The sequence below is a fragment of the Chenopodium quinoa genome, unplaced genomic scaffold, assembly GCF_001683475.1.
Source record: "Chenopodium quinoa cultivar QQ74 unplaced genomic scaffold, ASM168347v1, whole genome shotgun sequence".
In the NCBI taxonomy this organism is placed as follows: Eukaryota; Viridiplantae; Streptophyta; class Magnoliopsida; order Caryophyllales; family Amaranthaceae; genus Chenopodium; species Chenopodium quinoa.
Genome location: NW_018742541.1, coordinates 4648 through 20254, shown reverse-complemented (window position 1 = coordinate 20254; position 15607 = coordinate 4648). Strand labels below are relative to the sequence as shown.

Sequence of the window (15607 nt, the reverse complement as noted above, 5' to 3'; positions counted from 1 at the left end):
GTTGAGTATGTGGTCGGAAAATAATACCCCTTTGCTTTGGCGCCCTTTCTTCACCACCATCATTATCTTCCTGAGTATTACTTTTTCTCTTACGCCTTGTTTGATCAAGCGTCGGCGCCCTCGGCGGTTTTCCATGATCATTAGACATTATGATGTTCAAGGGAGAATAGAGGGTGTACTTTCTTGGAAATCTTGAATGTTATTATGTTAGGAATTAAAGAAATGAAGAGAAGTTATATGCAACAGAAAATTATAGGTTTTATTAGTTAGTTGTGTGAAATTGGAGTGATTAGTAAAATGGATTCTTGGTTTGTTATAATTTGTCAGTTTTAATACTATCGTTGACAGTTATAAGTTACTTTGTTAATTAGTTAGTTAGGCGGTTAGGGTGTTTATCTCCACTGCAAATTACAATTTGGGCTGTGTATTCGGGTCTATTTTCATTTCCCACAATTGAAATTTTTTACATAATACGTACGTTTAACCCAAAATTAGATAATTTTAAGTGATAAATACGGAGTATGTACGTTGCTTTTCATTTACCGCTATTATATCCCAAAATGTGCAAAACTGAACAAATGTAGACATTGCCCGAAACAAACCATATCAGCTGGAAGCCAAATTAGCATCCTCAACTTATCATTTAGGCGTACAAACAACTAAACAAGGTATACCTATCTATAGTTAAGCATTATGGAAAAAAGCATACAGGCTGCGATCCAGCGGTTAATTGGTTATACAAATTCATTAGGCAATGCCATATGAATCAAACCAATGATTAGTTAATTCCTACATTACAGGCAGAGTGCTTGGTATCTTCGAAAGCAAGGTTTGCAAGGCAGCCAATCAGCGGTTACAGCTTCATCCCTTGGTTACCAATATAGGAAAAAATAAGATCGCCTCAGAGAAACAATAAAACTACGTATACAGGCATACAGCAGTGCCGTGATGCAGAAACAATGACATCTCACTATCCTCATCTGACAGTGGAGTATGTCAAAAACTCAGCAGAGGTGAACTGAAATGGCTGACGAGGAACGGGATTCCTGTTACAATTTATAGCTGAAAATAATAATTTAGACAGAGGAAAAGGCGACATATGAAGCAAGAATTGAAAAACCAATCAGGCAAAAACATACAGTCTAGGTCCATAAACTTTTATCTGGCGCATATGGGTATCTCTTCCATTAAGGTGATTTGACAAAACAGCAATTTGCAGCATGAAAGTATTAACAAAAGTTTCCCTGTAAATATGCAAAACACTTATCAGATATTGGCTCAAGAAACAGGTGTTATAAAGTCTTAAATACATCTTTTTGAGATCATTAATATAAACTAACACGAAGTTATTCAATAGTATGATCCAATTTCCAATTCTTAAGTAAAGCTCATAGCTAAAAAGCACCAGCTAATCAATTAGGATAAAAGCATACAATGAGATATAGGATACAAAAGTAGCAGTAAATCTGAAGAGATATATAAGAAAACATGGCTCCAGGATTTCAACGAGTCCAAACCTCAAGCCGAAATCTACTTTTGGATGAAAAACATGAACTGTACAAGCATGTTGACTCCCAGATGATGACTAGGACAGGATCTAGTCAGAGCAACAGCTAGCTACCAAGATAATGACATGAAGATCGATACAGCAGGTTGAAGACATAGAATACATAAACCTACTATACACCATTACACAAGGAAAGGTCAGAACATAAAGAGAGTTGGTTTTGATGCAACAACAACAAAGACTCAGTCTCAAGATTGAGATGTACAGGGATTTTCTATTGTCAGTCTAAAGAAAAGGAGGGTATTCACATATGAAATGAAATTTTGAAGGTCAATTGCATAAACCTATCTTACATGGGGAAAATCCAGAATCAAATGCCCAAAGAATAAAATAACCTTTTAGAATGAAATGCACGGCATTGTGGGTCATGCACAATTGCACACGACACAAGTACACAACCAGTAAACGTCGAATAACTGGCTACATCAGAAGCAAAAGCAGTATGAAGACCGTACATAATATTGAGATTATTGACTCAGGAAGTGATAGTTGAGGAGGGTGTCTAGCCAGTAAAAACTCTGCAACTATGCATAACATATAATCTAAGATATACCGAAAAGATCTGAGAAGAATAAAAGAGGAGCAAAAATATCACAGAAACTAGTGATGGCTGATATTTAATGATGTTGAGTGCTATACTAAAAATACATATTCCCAGATTAACACTTGTAGTTATATTCATAGATAAGATTGATATTTCCATGATGTTGAATGCCATACTAATATGAAAATGCAGAGATAAGAACCTTATTGCCCTAAACCTCCGCACACATTCAATCCCCAGAGGAAGAAGCACCCAATTGTGCATCCTCTCATGCTCCAAAAAGTTGGAAGATTCATTCATCAACCAGATATGAATACAATTCTAAAAAATTTATTCCTCAGAATCATTGGACTATAATAACCTATAGGCTCATCAGCTACCTTGTCTGGCTATGACTACAGAAGCGCCTGTAACAAAGCAAAAAAATCGCTCATCTCTATCCATTTCTGACTCCCAAGCTATGGATACTAACAAGAAACCTCAGCAGGACATGTTTTCACAATGTAACATTAAATTTACAAGTTTAATGCTTCAACCATGATTTAGAAATAGGTATCCGAAATTAGAAATATAAAAAACAGCAAGCATTGGATTTAAAGCCACTAGCTTCACAAGAATGTATGCGGCTAAAGTGATTTCAGTTCACAGATGACTACTATGTAAGCTACCAAGCCAGAATCAGACAACAAATTAGTCAAAATGTCTCACCGTGCATCATTTCCAGATAATGAGATATACACCCAACCAGATGGCTTGACTAACTCCACAGCTTTTATTTCCTACATTCCCCATCTACAATAATTTGAACAAGGAACAATAACATTCAAATGTTTGATGTTGTAAAACTACCTTCATGTTATGAAATATCTTACCAGGTGTGTAACTCTCGTCGAGCTTAAAATCGACATACAGCACAATAAGCTGAAACCAAATTAATAGTAGACAACATTAATTAACCATACCACAAAAAGTCAAAAACCAAACAAATTACGACAACAAACAAATGAAAAACCAAAATCAAATTAGGCAAAACCCTATTACTTGCAATTTTACTTTCTTCTGAAATTGAATGTTAATCATATGAGCCTGTGCCCCATCAGACCTACAAAAGGAACATAGATTTCATATAAAACTTTATAATTACATAATTGAAAACCCTAATTGAAGATTAAAGGGAGAAAAGAAGTGTTCTTAACTGCCAATTTGTTTCTAAATTATCATCTCGGAGACATTGAACACCATTACCAGGTTTACAAGAACTGACACTCCAAGCTGCATTCTTCGTCATCTCGCGCAGATCCCCATCGACAACCAAATCCTTGCTACCTCCGACAAGCTTTCCTTCATCTTCTCCTTCAGATGATTCTGTTGCCATTTTGGAAGTTCTGGAATTTTCCAGAAAAAGGAATTGATTATGTAATTCAACAATCAAATTAAGAAAAGGGGGAATGAAAATGTAATCAAATTAAAAAGTGTTGATTTGAATTAATTGAATTTAACCCAGAATTACCCAAAAATTCTGGATTTTGTAAGAAATTCGAAACCCTATAAATCGATAACAATTGAAATGAAAAAGATTAGAAAGAGTGAGAAAAGGGAGAATACCTTGATTAAAATTTGAATCCGCAGATAGTTTGGAAGCCCGCGACTTTTAGCCTGTCCACTCAGTTGTCCACCCCTTGTCAAGAGTGGGGAAATTTGAAAACTAGTTACAAATACAAGGCTGTTAGTTGTGGCCTTGATCGGTAATTAGGTGTTAGCTAGTTGATATAGTTATTATGCTGTTGTATTAATTGGTTTGACACTTTAACTAGCTTGTTATATTAGATGATTTGATTAGCTGTTGTAAATAATTGATTGTATAAAAGTGTTAAGTAAATACGAGTAGATGTTTATTATTAGTAGTTGTTTCAATGTATTTAATACTAAATAAGCTAATTTAAAAAATCTCTTATAAAAAGCTTTTTCTAAAAGAGTTTTTTTTTTTTTTTTTTTTTTTACCATAAAAAAAAAAATCTTTTTGATAAGTTATTTACCAAACACCAAAATTAAGTTTTTAAAATGGTCAAACCTCTAATAGTGTTCAATAAATTAAAAACTTTTCAAAAACTCTTTACCAAACAAGGTTGTTGTAATAGGTGATAATTCTGGCAATAAAGAGGAGGATAAGATCCTATATACTCCATGATCCATTCTTGTGTCAAAAGATTTTTACATCAAAAACTATCTACTACCTCCGTCATATTATATGCAATTTTGGATATAATTTGTGATACATAAAATATTCAAAAGTTACAAATAAAATGTATTGGGAGTAGTAATACTCAAACCACTTTAAGAGCATGTTTGATAAGAGTATTTTTTGTGTCGAAAACATATATTTGATTAAAGTATTAAACCATCACCATTGCCAAGTGTTCAATTAGAAGACTTATGTAGCAATTTTCATTATTTAAGGATAATGATTTCCACCTATTTACAACCTTTTTAGAACTTAAGGTAGCAATTTTTTTTTTTTTTTTTTTTTTTTTTGACAAAGAAGGTAGCAATTAGGTGTAAGAAAAAGGTACATAGAGTATGAGAGAGGGGAAAATAAGGTATGTGGAATCAAGAAAAAAGGAGTACTAAAAAAGCTCGAGTTAACAAAATTTTAACTCCTTTAAAAAAAGATAAATAAAATAAATAAACTCACGATATCGAGGATCTCCTAAATTTGGGAGGCAAGCTCTAACCATCATACCTGTCCCTCACTCTCATTCACCGATGACATGGATAGTTATTAAGAATCTAAGAGGAACTAAAAATGGAGGAAAGTTAGGCATTACAAATGCATAACAAGGGGTATTCATGTAATTACATATGTATAAATGAATGCATATTCTGGTATCATTGGATGATCAAATGGTACCACTGTATATACAGTGATACTATATATGTACATAATGGTATTATATATGCATTCAGTTGTACAAAATTTATGCATAAATAGTGCCACTGAGGATTCAATGGTACCATATAAACTTTCAGTAGAACAATCAACATGTGGTCCCCCATCACGTGATACAATCCGACCCAAAAATGGGTGGGGTCCACCTATATACCTCTCTCTTCCTATCTCTCTCCTCTTTTCTCTCTCTATCATGTGTTTTAATAATATTTTAATCAATATTATGTATTTACAAATGCCTAACTTTCTTCCCTTTAAAATTGTTCGGAAATCATATCATACAACTAGTTTCAATTAAGCTAGTGCATGACTGCACGTACAATCTTCATGTGTCCATTTAGTAATTAGGAGCAAGTTAAATAAGAAGTACAAATACAAATCCTTTACGTTTTTCTACTCTCTCTCTCCTCCCAATCAACCTCTCCCTTTCTTCTTCTTCTTCAATGGCGATTGGAGCAATGCTTAGGGCTTTCTGACTTCGCAACGCAAGCTTTTCTCTCCGACAATCCACCACTTCACGATTTGTAAGCTTCTCTTTTTTGAATCATCTCAAATTCTTGGGGTGAGGGAGTTGATCATTGCATTACTATCAAGTTTAACTTATTACTTGTTATTCATTGATTTTTGATTGTTAGATCGGAATTTAACCAATTTACATTGTTTTTTGATCGATTGATTGTTATTTTATGTTTGGTAATTGTTTGCGTTGTTCGAATTCGAACTTATTTTACTGTTTGATTGATCAATTGAAATTGAATTATGTGATTAGCAATTGTTATTTGGAAATTGAAAGTAATCACTGAAATATATATTTGATTGTTGTGGTAAACCATGGTTAAATTACTTAAATAGGGCTGATATTTTTGGTATGGTTACTTGCAATGCTAGTAAGTAATGGTTTATTGTAATTATTGGAAGGTTAGCTATCGATAGTTTGAATATTGGATTTCCTTGTTACACAATTTATTCATCAGTAAACTGCAATAGAATTTTAGTTAGCTCCTTTGATTCGCAGGTTGGTTCGATTGAGCTGTGCACTTCTAAAGTTCTAACTCCGTGCTAGATAGTCTGACTGCTGTTGTGTGTTTTTATTTTAGCGGTTGTATGACTGCTTCAATTGTCACGTTGCTGTATTAGATATTGTAAAAGAGTGCATAATTCAGTTATAAATTTCGTTAATGGTCCAGCTGTGTGTGTTTTTGTCGGGTAACGATTAAGCTTTGCCTTCTTTGAGGACTAACCTACAAACCCCACCCAAACCCTTTATTCGTGGATGCAAGAGGGGAAGCTCCTGCCAATTGAGCTTCCCTTTGCTCCTCCTTAATGTTGTTATCATTCATATATTTGTAGTAGATATTTGTTATCTTTACTAAACTTCTTTCTTCTATTGAACAATGGTATGTGAGTCTGGTGAATGTGGTTCTTGGTTTTGGCCTGTCTCAGTAATTGCTCTCTCCATGTTCTGGATTCAACTGTCTATTTTTATGCTGTTGTGACCATCATCATATGTTTATGCAATGCTTGCACCTCATGTAGTTTGTTGCTTCCTTCTTTTAACTTTTACATTTTCTGATATACTGATCAAATGTTGTAAATTTATAAGCAAATCTTTCTTTTCCAAATCTTGCATGCTTACTCTAGTTTTTTAAAAATGTGGCTAAATCATGGAGATCATTTCTATTTTAGAAGTGGCTATAGCTTATACATGTAAAATGTTGTATCAATAATCAATTATCATCATCATATTGTGACTCTGTCGAATACATGAAGTTGCTCACCTTATTTGTGTTTAATGAGGCTATATCTTCTGCTTAATGGAATAGATTAGCACGTTGGTGTTGGCTGAACATGAAGGAGGTTCCATCAAGTCATCGTCTATTAGTTCTGTAGAGGCTGCAAAGTGTTTAAGTAAGGATAATTCGATCTCCATGCTATTGGCCGGTTCTGGTCCCTCTCTCCAACAAGCTGCAACACATGCTTCCTTGTGCCATCCCTTAGTTTCACAGGTATGTGTCTTTTCTTATTGAATGTAGACTTATAGGATAATATCATTTACTTGGCGGTTTCAATATGACTTAAAATATTTGAACAAAGTTAAATCAAACAAAGAATTTTGTGATAAGTGGTAAAACAAAGAATACACAAAACGAAGAAATGAGCAACTTATTGACACTACTGAAAATTTGAGCTAGATAGCCAATAGAAGTAGAATTTTTTATTTCACTACTATTTGTAGTCAAATCTAGTAATTTAGGAACAATAGTTTTCATGGAGTTACCTTCTGAATAGTGGTGGTTTTTCTAGTAAGAGTTAGAAAAGGCTGTCAATGAATTGTATACCATACAAACTTGTCATATCCTTTTTATTTTGTTCTGAGAAGCCTTGAGCAGCTGTCTAAAATTCTACTTTGTATTTTTGAAAGCTAATTTTTCCATTGGGTTTAATTTACTAAAAGATGTCTTTTGATCGGATGATCATGGTTACCTTAACTTATTTAGAAGTATGTACCTTGAACTTGTAGAGTGGAAAAACTTTCACAGTACTAAGCTTGTGCTAATGATATGTCTTGTAGGTGCTTGTGGCCGATTCAGATAAATTTATGAATCCTTTAGCTGAAACTTGGGCAAATCTGGTTGAATTAGTTCAGAAGAAAGGTGGATATACACATATTCTTGCTGCTTCTGGTTCATTTGGTAAAAATATATTGCTCCGTGCAGCTGCGCTTTTAGATGTTTCTCCAGTAACTGATGTAACTGGGATATCTGGGTCTCATCAATTTGTGAGGTACTTTTACTACTCCTATCTGCATTTGTTATCTCTCAAAATAAGCATACAAATGCTGGACATTTAAGAAGTACATTAAAATTAAAAATAAAAAATAAAAAGAATAAAAAAACATGTAACATAGATGTATATGTTGAGATGGATGTTAGTTAAGTTGGTAACACTCTGAAAAATAAAATTAGGAATGTAGATATTGGGGGAAAGTTGGAGTTACAAATATTGAAGATTATGTTAGGGAGAATAAATATGATGCATTGGTAATGAAAGTGAAGTGTTTGGCTATTGGAATTCTCAAAAGAAGTTGAGGGAGACTAAAGATGACTTGGATCTAGGGAGTGAATAATGAATGATATGATGAAAGTTTGTTTGCAAAAGCATGTAGCACTGTATAAAAGTGAATGGAGGAAGAGGATCTTTGTAGATGACCACCTAAAATAGATTCTTGGTTTATGCATCTGACCCATCGTTCTAATTTGGATTTTATTGTTTTATCCCTTTTTCTTCTTGACAAAATTGCTAAGACTATTATTTTAAAACCCACTGGATTTTATGTGTGGATGACTATTACAGGCCAATATATGTCTTTGTACAGTTAAATATACTGGCGAGTCTCCATGCATCTTGACTGTCCGTGCTCCTTCCAGCATCTGAAACAAGATCTTATGCTGCTCCCATTACTCAGGTTGATCTCTCAGCCTTTGGTGAAGGTCTGTGTTTAGTTTAAATACAAACTTTTCTTTTGTCACACTTGGCAGTGATGGTAGCAATTGCCATCTTGATTTTGATTTAGATTATATTAAATGAGAGCCTCAGTCAAGGTGGTATTAGACGGCAACTTATACAATTCCAACTTCTGAGTCATGACATACTTGTATATCTGTGCTTGTAAGTATAGTTTTTATGAGCTCTGATTCTGGTAATTCATTTGCAGAAATTCTGGATAAATCTAGATTTGTAAAGCGTAGCACTCAGAAAACTGAGCGCCCAGATCTTGGAAATGCACGCATTGTAGTGACCGGAGGACGAGGTTTAAAAAGTGCTAAGAATTTCAAGATGATCGAGAAGCTTGCTGAGAAACTTGATGCAGCAGGTATTTAAAAACATTTAACATATGTTTGTTTACTTTACATAACTTTGAGCTTGAGTTAAATATCTTTTACACAGTTCTTCCGTGCTTAACATTTGTAACATAACAGATCAACAGAAACATTTTTAAATTGTATAATCATTTTAAGGACTCCTAAAATTGATAGCACTTCCTACATAAAGAGCTCAAATAAGGCTTAGTTTCAAAATCTTGGAACTCAAAAAATGCCATCAAATCTATTAAGGTAAGTATTTTGCATGGTATATGAAGAATACTTCTTAGAAAGAAACTCATACATCCTTTGTGTGTGTGTGTGTGTTGTTGGGGAGGGGGAGGAGGGGGTGTAGGTGGGGTGAAGGACTGAAGGCTAAACAAATACAAATTTTGTTATTAAATATCCTATCTAGCGCTTCAACAGTATTAAATTCCAACAATATGCTGGTATAACTATGACAGCATCAACATCCAGATTGCATAGAGCCATGGACGCCTTCACAAATGGGAAGGCTACAGTGTAAAGTAAAATTTTAGTTGAGTCAGACAGAAAGCTTTTATCGCCAATACAATCTCTGTTTTTGATCCATAGTAGATTCTCTAGATAGTTTTCCATTGATGGTATGCAACACTCAACTCAATGTTAGTGCTTATGGACTGAAAAATATAAATTTATTCATCATATAGTTTATTGAACATGTTCATTTTTAACTTTGAGTTTTATTTTTTCCTCTTTGTCTTTGTTTCAGGTTGTACAGACAGGAAAAATTGTTGCTCCAGAGCTGTACATGGCTTTTGGGGTATCAGGAGCCATTCAACACAAGGCTGGCATGAGAGACTCCAAAGTCATTGTAGCGATAAATAAGGATGCAGATGCCCCCATATTCCAGGTAGGAAAACAGTTTTCTTATCTTTATTGCTAAATTGCAAATGAAACTGAAGATTTATATTTGATTTTCTGAACCCTTTATTCATGAAAGTACATTTGCATCTGGAAACGCTGTATTACAGCAATTGTGAGTGTACATCTTCCTCCCCTCCCTTCTTTCTCACTGATGAGGAATTGGAAATTGATTGCATATTGGTGATCCAATGTGGAACTAATGCAATATCCATACTTTAATGTCACGGAAAAGATCATGTTAAGACATGTTATAGATGCATGATAATTCAGGACTGATATAAAACTTGGCCCTCCAATATGGGAATTAGTATGATCACTTTTCTCCGTGTTGCACCTAAGAACTTCATATATAGTCGAAACTAGTATGATATGATTTATGCATGGAAATTAGTATTAGATACTGCCTTCCAAAAATTGAAGATTATGCCTGAGGAATCACCTCTAGTCACCCTACTGTCCCTTCCAAGTTCCAACGACTCAGGTTTATCAAAGAACGCTGCTATCACACTATTTTTTCTTTAAATTTGAACTTAGCATACTTTTTGTTTTGCAGGTGGTGGACTATGGGCTTGTTGGTGACCTGTTCGAAATAATACCGGAATTGCTAGAGAAACTTCCAGAGAAAAATAAAAAATTGTAAATTTTAGTGACAGGGCTCACTGTATATGACCAATAAGGCAATATGACAAATTAACAAGGCCTGTCTTACACAAGGTGCTGTTATAAGCCCTCAGTTTTAGTTGTAGCAGTTCAGGACCTGTGGAAACGTTTTAATTCTATTCATATCCTTGTACAGTAATGAACTAGACTTTGTATACCCTGGAAAAATAACATACTCCTTATCAATTTCTTGTTAAAATTGAAAAAAACCTTGCCTATAAATCCTATAATACTTTCACGTTTCTGTATTTACTTACTATATTACCTTTTTTTTTTTAATTTTTTTTTTTTTTTTTACATTCACCCAACCTTTTACTATAGTTCATCTTATTTGTACTTATTCAAGGAAAAAAAAAAAAAGTTTAGATCAAATCAGGAAATATAAGTTCATATCAGATCATAAAAAAATAATTTATGACACACTTTATTGTTGAACGTGTTTTTATCACTAAATATCTTTAGATTATATAATGCCTAATTGACGTACGTAGTATATTTGGAATTCACTAAAGAATTTTTTTTGATTTTGTTTGTTGGTAAAAGTCAAAATTTCCTTATTAAAAAAAAAAGGTATAGGGAACGCAGTTGTAGGGAATCGAACCATAGACCAATGTAGTTACTAAATAGCATATAAACCAGTAGGACAGTCCACCACCGTGTTAATATTGTTACTAACAATATTTTTACCTGCACAAAAGTGAACCAACCAAAAAGCTTAGGCAAACAAAATGAACTGGAGGAAATCATATTATTAGTGGTACATACACCCGATGGTATCAATACAATGATTTAATAAATGATATTCCGTGTCCTTTGTTTATTTACACAAAAGCCAAGAGCAGAATTATCTATAAACATTAAAGCTCTATAATTAACCATACAACAACAGTATAAGCATCAACCAAAGGAAAATTTCAACTTTGATAGGGACTAATCATCTGTTATGTATATGAATAAGATCCTTTTAATGAGTTTTAATCATCGAATCACCTACATACTCACCTAGTCTATAGCATCTACTTTGTGCACAGCACATACAAACATCAAACTGCTTGATAGGGCATTCATCATTGTATCTTAAACTCAACTGTAATATTTGTTCAAAAAGGGATCAGTAATGAAGAATCACAGAGAATGACTAATATACAAAACATCCACTTCACATCAGCAGCCTGCTGCCATCATTCATCCCTCCTGCTGCCATCACTCATCCCACCAATCCTCCCCTGTCAATGACACCGTGAGAAACAAATATCAGAAACAGACTTGCATGATTCACGTGTTTGGATGAGGCAAAGAGACATTACCTTGGATTAACCTTGCTACCCAGAATTTGTTTCTGAGGTAGTAAAGGTTATGACCATGATCAAATACCAAAAAAGCGATTTTGATGTCTTCATCTTGATAGTATTTGTGCAGCCAATCCTCGAGAGCTCTTATCCCTTCTAAAATATCATCTTTAACGATGAAGAAATTTTCGTTTTCTCGCTGAATTAGGATGTATATCCTTGTTTGGGTGGGCGATGTAAGAAACCTTTTAGCTCGAACCTACAATACAATAAGATAGTCTCACAACAAGTCAGCAATAACATTAGTGTAATGAATGTATGTAGAGAAACATAGTGTTTTGCTGTCAAGTTACCATGCCATCACGTTGCTACTGTAAGAACCAGAATGATGTTGACATTTAGGTTAGTTGCTAGAGATTAGTGCAGAAAACAGAGTGATTCAAGCAAAGCAAGAGAAAAATCAGCCAAAATATGATAGATTCAAAATATGTGAAATGCACAGCTGGTCTGGGCTGACCTCTTGCATTAGTCTACTGCAATGAATGTGTTAATTGTGCATTCACATAGTTTTGTTGCTATCAAAGGGGAACAGATTTTGTGAGTTGTATTGTATATGCCTGAAGATGTCTTAGCGTCTCACTGAGCTTTGCTCGTATCATTGCGGTCTCGGGATATGATCATAAACTGTAATTGGGATATGATCCAAATTTCTGTCTATATTTTGAACAATTTTGGTTTTTGACATCACTTGTATCAGTTATATATGCTCAGTTGATTATAAATGGATGTCTTTTTTTTTTTTTTTTCCTTTCATGCCTTATGGGAGTCAATAACCTTTGTTTCACGTCATGCATTTTATATCTGCACTTATCGGCTTTCCCTTTGTTTTCAATTTCACTTGGAAAGAGGTCATATTGGTGCTACGATGAAAGCAAATATGTACAAGTTATGCAAGCAAAAAGAAATTGATTGGTATTTCCATGTAGTATTGTTCATAGACTCATACTGATTGCTTCTTATTAATCCGTAAAGCTTTCTTATTATGCCTATCTTTTCCCCTTGCAGTCAATATTTTGTCATACCTTTGTGAAGAGGAAATGGACCATGTTTTTTCAAGGTTTATGTCCAATCTGATGGAAAGTAAATACTAGTATTTCTAAGATTATGCATTTGTTGGCTAATAAGTGAGACCACTAATATGGATTGAAGCTTAAGTGGAAAGGTATTCAAAAAGTCGTGTTGAGATCATGATCAAAGGGAAGAGTCAGTTCAAGGACCAAAGGTACATCTCTGGTATTTTAATTGTCTTTATAATGATCTAAACTTGCGAGAGAAGTGTCAGGAGACTCAGGACATATAGTCTAGCAGCAATTCAGTAGGACATATAGTCTAGCAGCAATTCAGTACAAACTGTAATATAATACCAAACTACATGAGATCAATTTTTCATGATTTCTTGTATCAATTGTCATGCTATGCATGTTAATCATGCCTATAATGGTATCTACCACTCAATTTGTTTTAGTATGGGACTATTGTGGATTGTATATACGGTGTAGATTACAAAGTTTTTTTGGGGGGTCCTTTTAAAGATTATAATACCATTATTAGTTCCCTTAATTATACCTTAATTGAACACAAATCTCATTTCTAGCTTAATCTAGTTGTGATGCTGATGCCATTAGTAACTAAAGTAAACCAGAACCTTGAAAAAAGCACATTTGTAGAATAGGGTTCACGTTCAATGGACAAAAACAACAAAAGCAACAACAGCAGCAGCAACAACAACATGAAAAACAACAACAGCAGCAGCAGCAACAACAACAACAACAACAACAACATGAAAAACAACAACGGCATCAGCAGCAACAACAACAACAACAACAACAACATGAAAAACAACAACAGCAGCAGCAGCAGCAACAACAACAACAACATGAAAAACAACAACAGCAGCAGCAGCAACAACAAGAACATCAACAGCAAAAACAACAACAGCAAAAACAACAACAACAACAGCAACAACAAAAACAACAGCAACAACAAAAACAACAATAACACACCTCAGCATCGAAAACAGCCAAACCCCTCCTAACTTTCGGCATCATCTTATAACCGTGAAATAGAGGGTCATATCGCATAATCTCTGCTCCATCAGATGCAGACACTGCATCAAAACAAAAAATATGTGATTAATTTAAAAAAAAAAAAAAAAACAAAAAAAACAAAGTGAAATTATAAATAACTTACTACTAATTTTGTATTCTTTTACAGAATTGCACATTAGGAATGAGTTCTTGGACAATGCTGATGCATGTTGAAGAACGATGACAGTCTGAAATAAGAAATAACTAAATTATTTTAAACAAAAATTAAAGATAAACAAAATCAAAGAAAACCAAAATTACTGTATCAAACAAAAATAAAGAATTAATACCTTTAGTTGAAGCTCTTGAATTGTACTTCCCTTAAAGAACAAGAGATTGGTAATTGATTTACCCCTTCTGTTTTGGTAATACTCCTTAACTTGTTGGGCAATTACATGAAACTTTCGGAATGTTTGTCTGATTTGAAATCCCAGAATTTTCAGATACCTGGTTCCCCATTTAGTAAATTCATTAGTTCTTGACCCCAATAGCTTAAAATGCATGCATTCGTATTCTTCATCCTCGCAGGAAATCGTGGACAAGAATGATAACATGTCAGCTAATTTAATCTTCAAATCAGAATCACTCAAGCATTCTTGGTAATAAAATTTCAAAGCTTTATAAGCTGGATTCAAGAGCTTAACGTTTGGAGAACTCAATTTTCCCAATTGGAAGAACGACTCAATATCAGCCTTCATCTTCTCAAGAATAATCTTCTGAGCATCGCCATTTTTGGCCTGTTGAAGCTCTCTGATATGTATTTCGAGCATGGCAGAAAAGTCATCTGGTGATGACGAAGAAGATGATGATGCTTCCCCTTCCATTGTAGTACTGAATAAATGTGCAGACGAAAGGATGATTTCTTGAAGAAAAATGGTTATTTCTTGGAGAAAAATGGTTTTTTTGATATCGAATATTGAAGAAAAAAGTTAGTCAAATTTTAAAAATGGATTAAGTAGTAAAAAAAAAGTATTTCTTGGAGAAAAAGGGTTATTTTGGGATTTTTTTTTTGATCTCGAATATTGAAGAAAAAAGTTAGTCAAATTTTTAAAATGGATTAAGTAGTAAAAAAAAAAGTATTTCTTGGAGAAAAGGGTTATTTTGGGATTTTGTTTTTTTTTTTTTTTTTTTGATCTCGAATATTGAAGAAAAAAGTTAGTCAAATTTTTAAAATGGATTAAGTAGTAAAAAAAAAAGTATTTCTTGGAGAAAAAGGGTTTTTTTTTTTATTTATTTATTTATTTATTTTTATATCTCGGGTTAGTCAAATTTTTAAAATGGATTAAGTAGTTACAAAAAATGGGGAATGCAACTATAGGGAATAGAACCTTTAACCAATGTAATTGCAAGGTAACATGTAAACCAATAAGACAGTCCACGACCGTGTTATATATGTGCTAACAATATTATATATTGATTGTAACTATCAAATCCAAAATTCTCCTAAGGAAAAAATATTTGTGGTTGGGAAATGCAGCTGAAGAGTATCGAACCATAGACCAATATAGTCGTAAGTTAACATGTAAACCAGTAGGACATTCCACGACTATGTTATAAAAGTTGCTAACAATGTTATATATTGATTGTAACCATTTTAATTATACCCTGGAAAAATAACATACTCCTTATCAATTTCCGTAAAAAGTAGGAGATTGTTCTATGAATAGTGCACGGACTATTATGC

General features: G+C 33.7%; 2 protein-coding genes and 1 pseudogene across 2 annotated transcripts; 1 reads left to right on the top strand and 2 right to left on the bottom strand.

Annotated features, from left to right (window-relative positions):
- Positions 1-583: 583 nt before the first annotated feature.
- LOC110720092 (anaphase-promoting complex subunit 10-like) lies at positions 584-3922 on the bottom strand. Its single transcript, XM_021899091.1, has 7 exons — positions 3717-3922; positions 3308-3496; positions 3153-3213; positions 2961-3032; positions 2820-2890; positions 1140-1244; positions 584-1046 (listed from the first exon to the last, which is right to left on the bottom strand). The coding sequence occupies exons 2-7, from the start codon at positions 3484-3486 to the stop codon at positions 977-979; spliced, it is 558 nt and encodes a 185-aa protein (XP_021754783.1). The 5' UTR covers positions 3487-3496; positions 3717-3922; the 3' UTR covers positions 584-976.
- Positions 3923-5396: 1474 nt separating this feature from the next.
- Positions 5397-10731, top strand: LOC110720091 (annotated as a pseudogene).
- A 329-nt stretch (positions 10732-11060) lies between these two features.
- On the bottom strand, positions 11061-14914 carry LOC110720090. The gene is made up of 5 exons (XM_021899090.1): positions 14214-14914; positions 14027-14111; positions 13840-13943; positions 11795-12035; positions 11061-11713 (listed from the first exon to the last, which is right to left on the bottom strand). The coding sequence occupies exons 1-5, from the start codon at positions 14745-14747 to the stop codon at positions 11691-11693; spliced, it is 987 nt and encodes a 328-aa protein (XP_021754782.1). The 5' UTR covers positions 14748-14914; the 3' UTR covers positions 11061-11690.
- Positions 14915-15607: the final 693 nt, after the last annotated feature.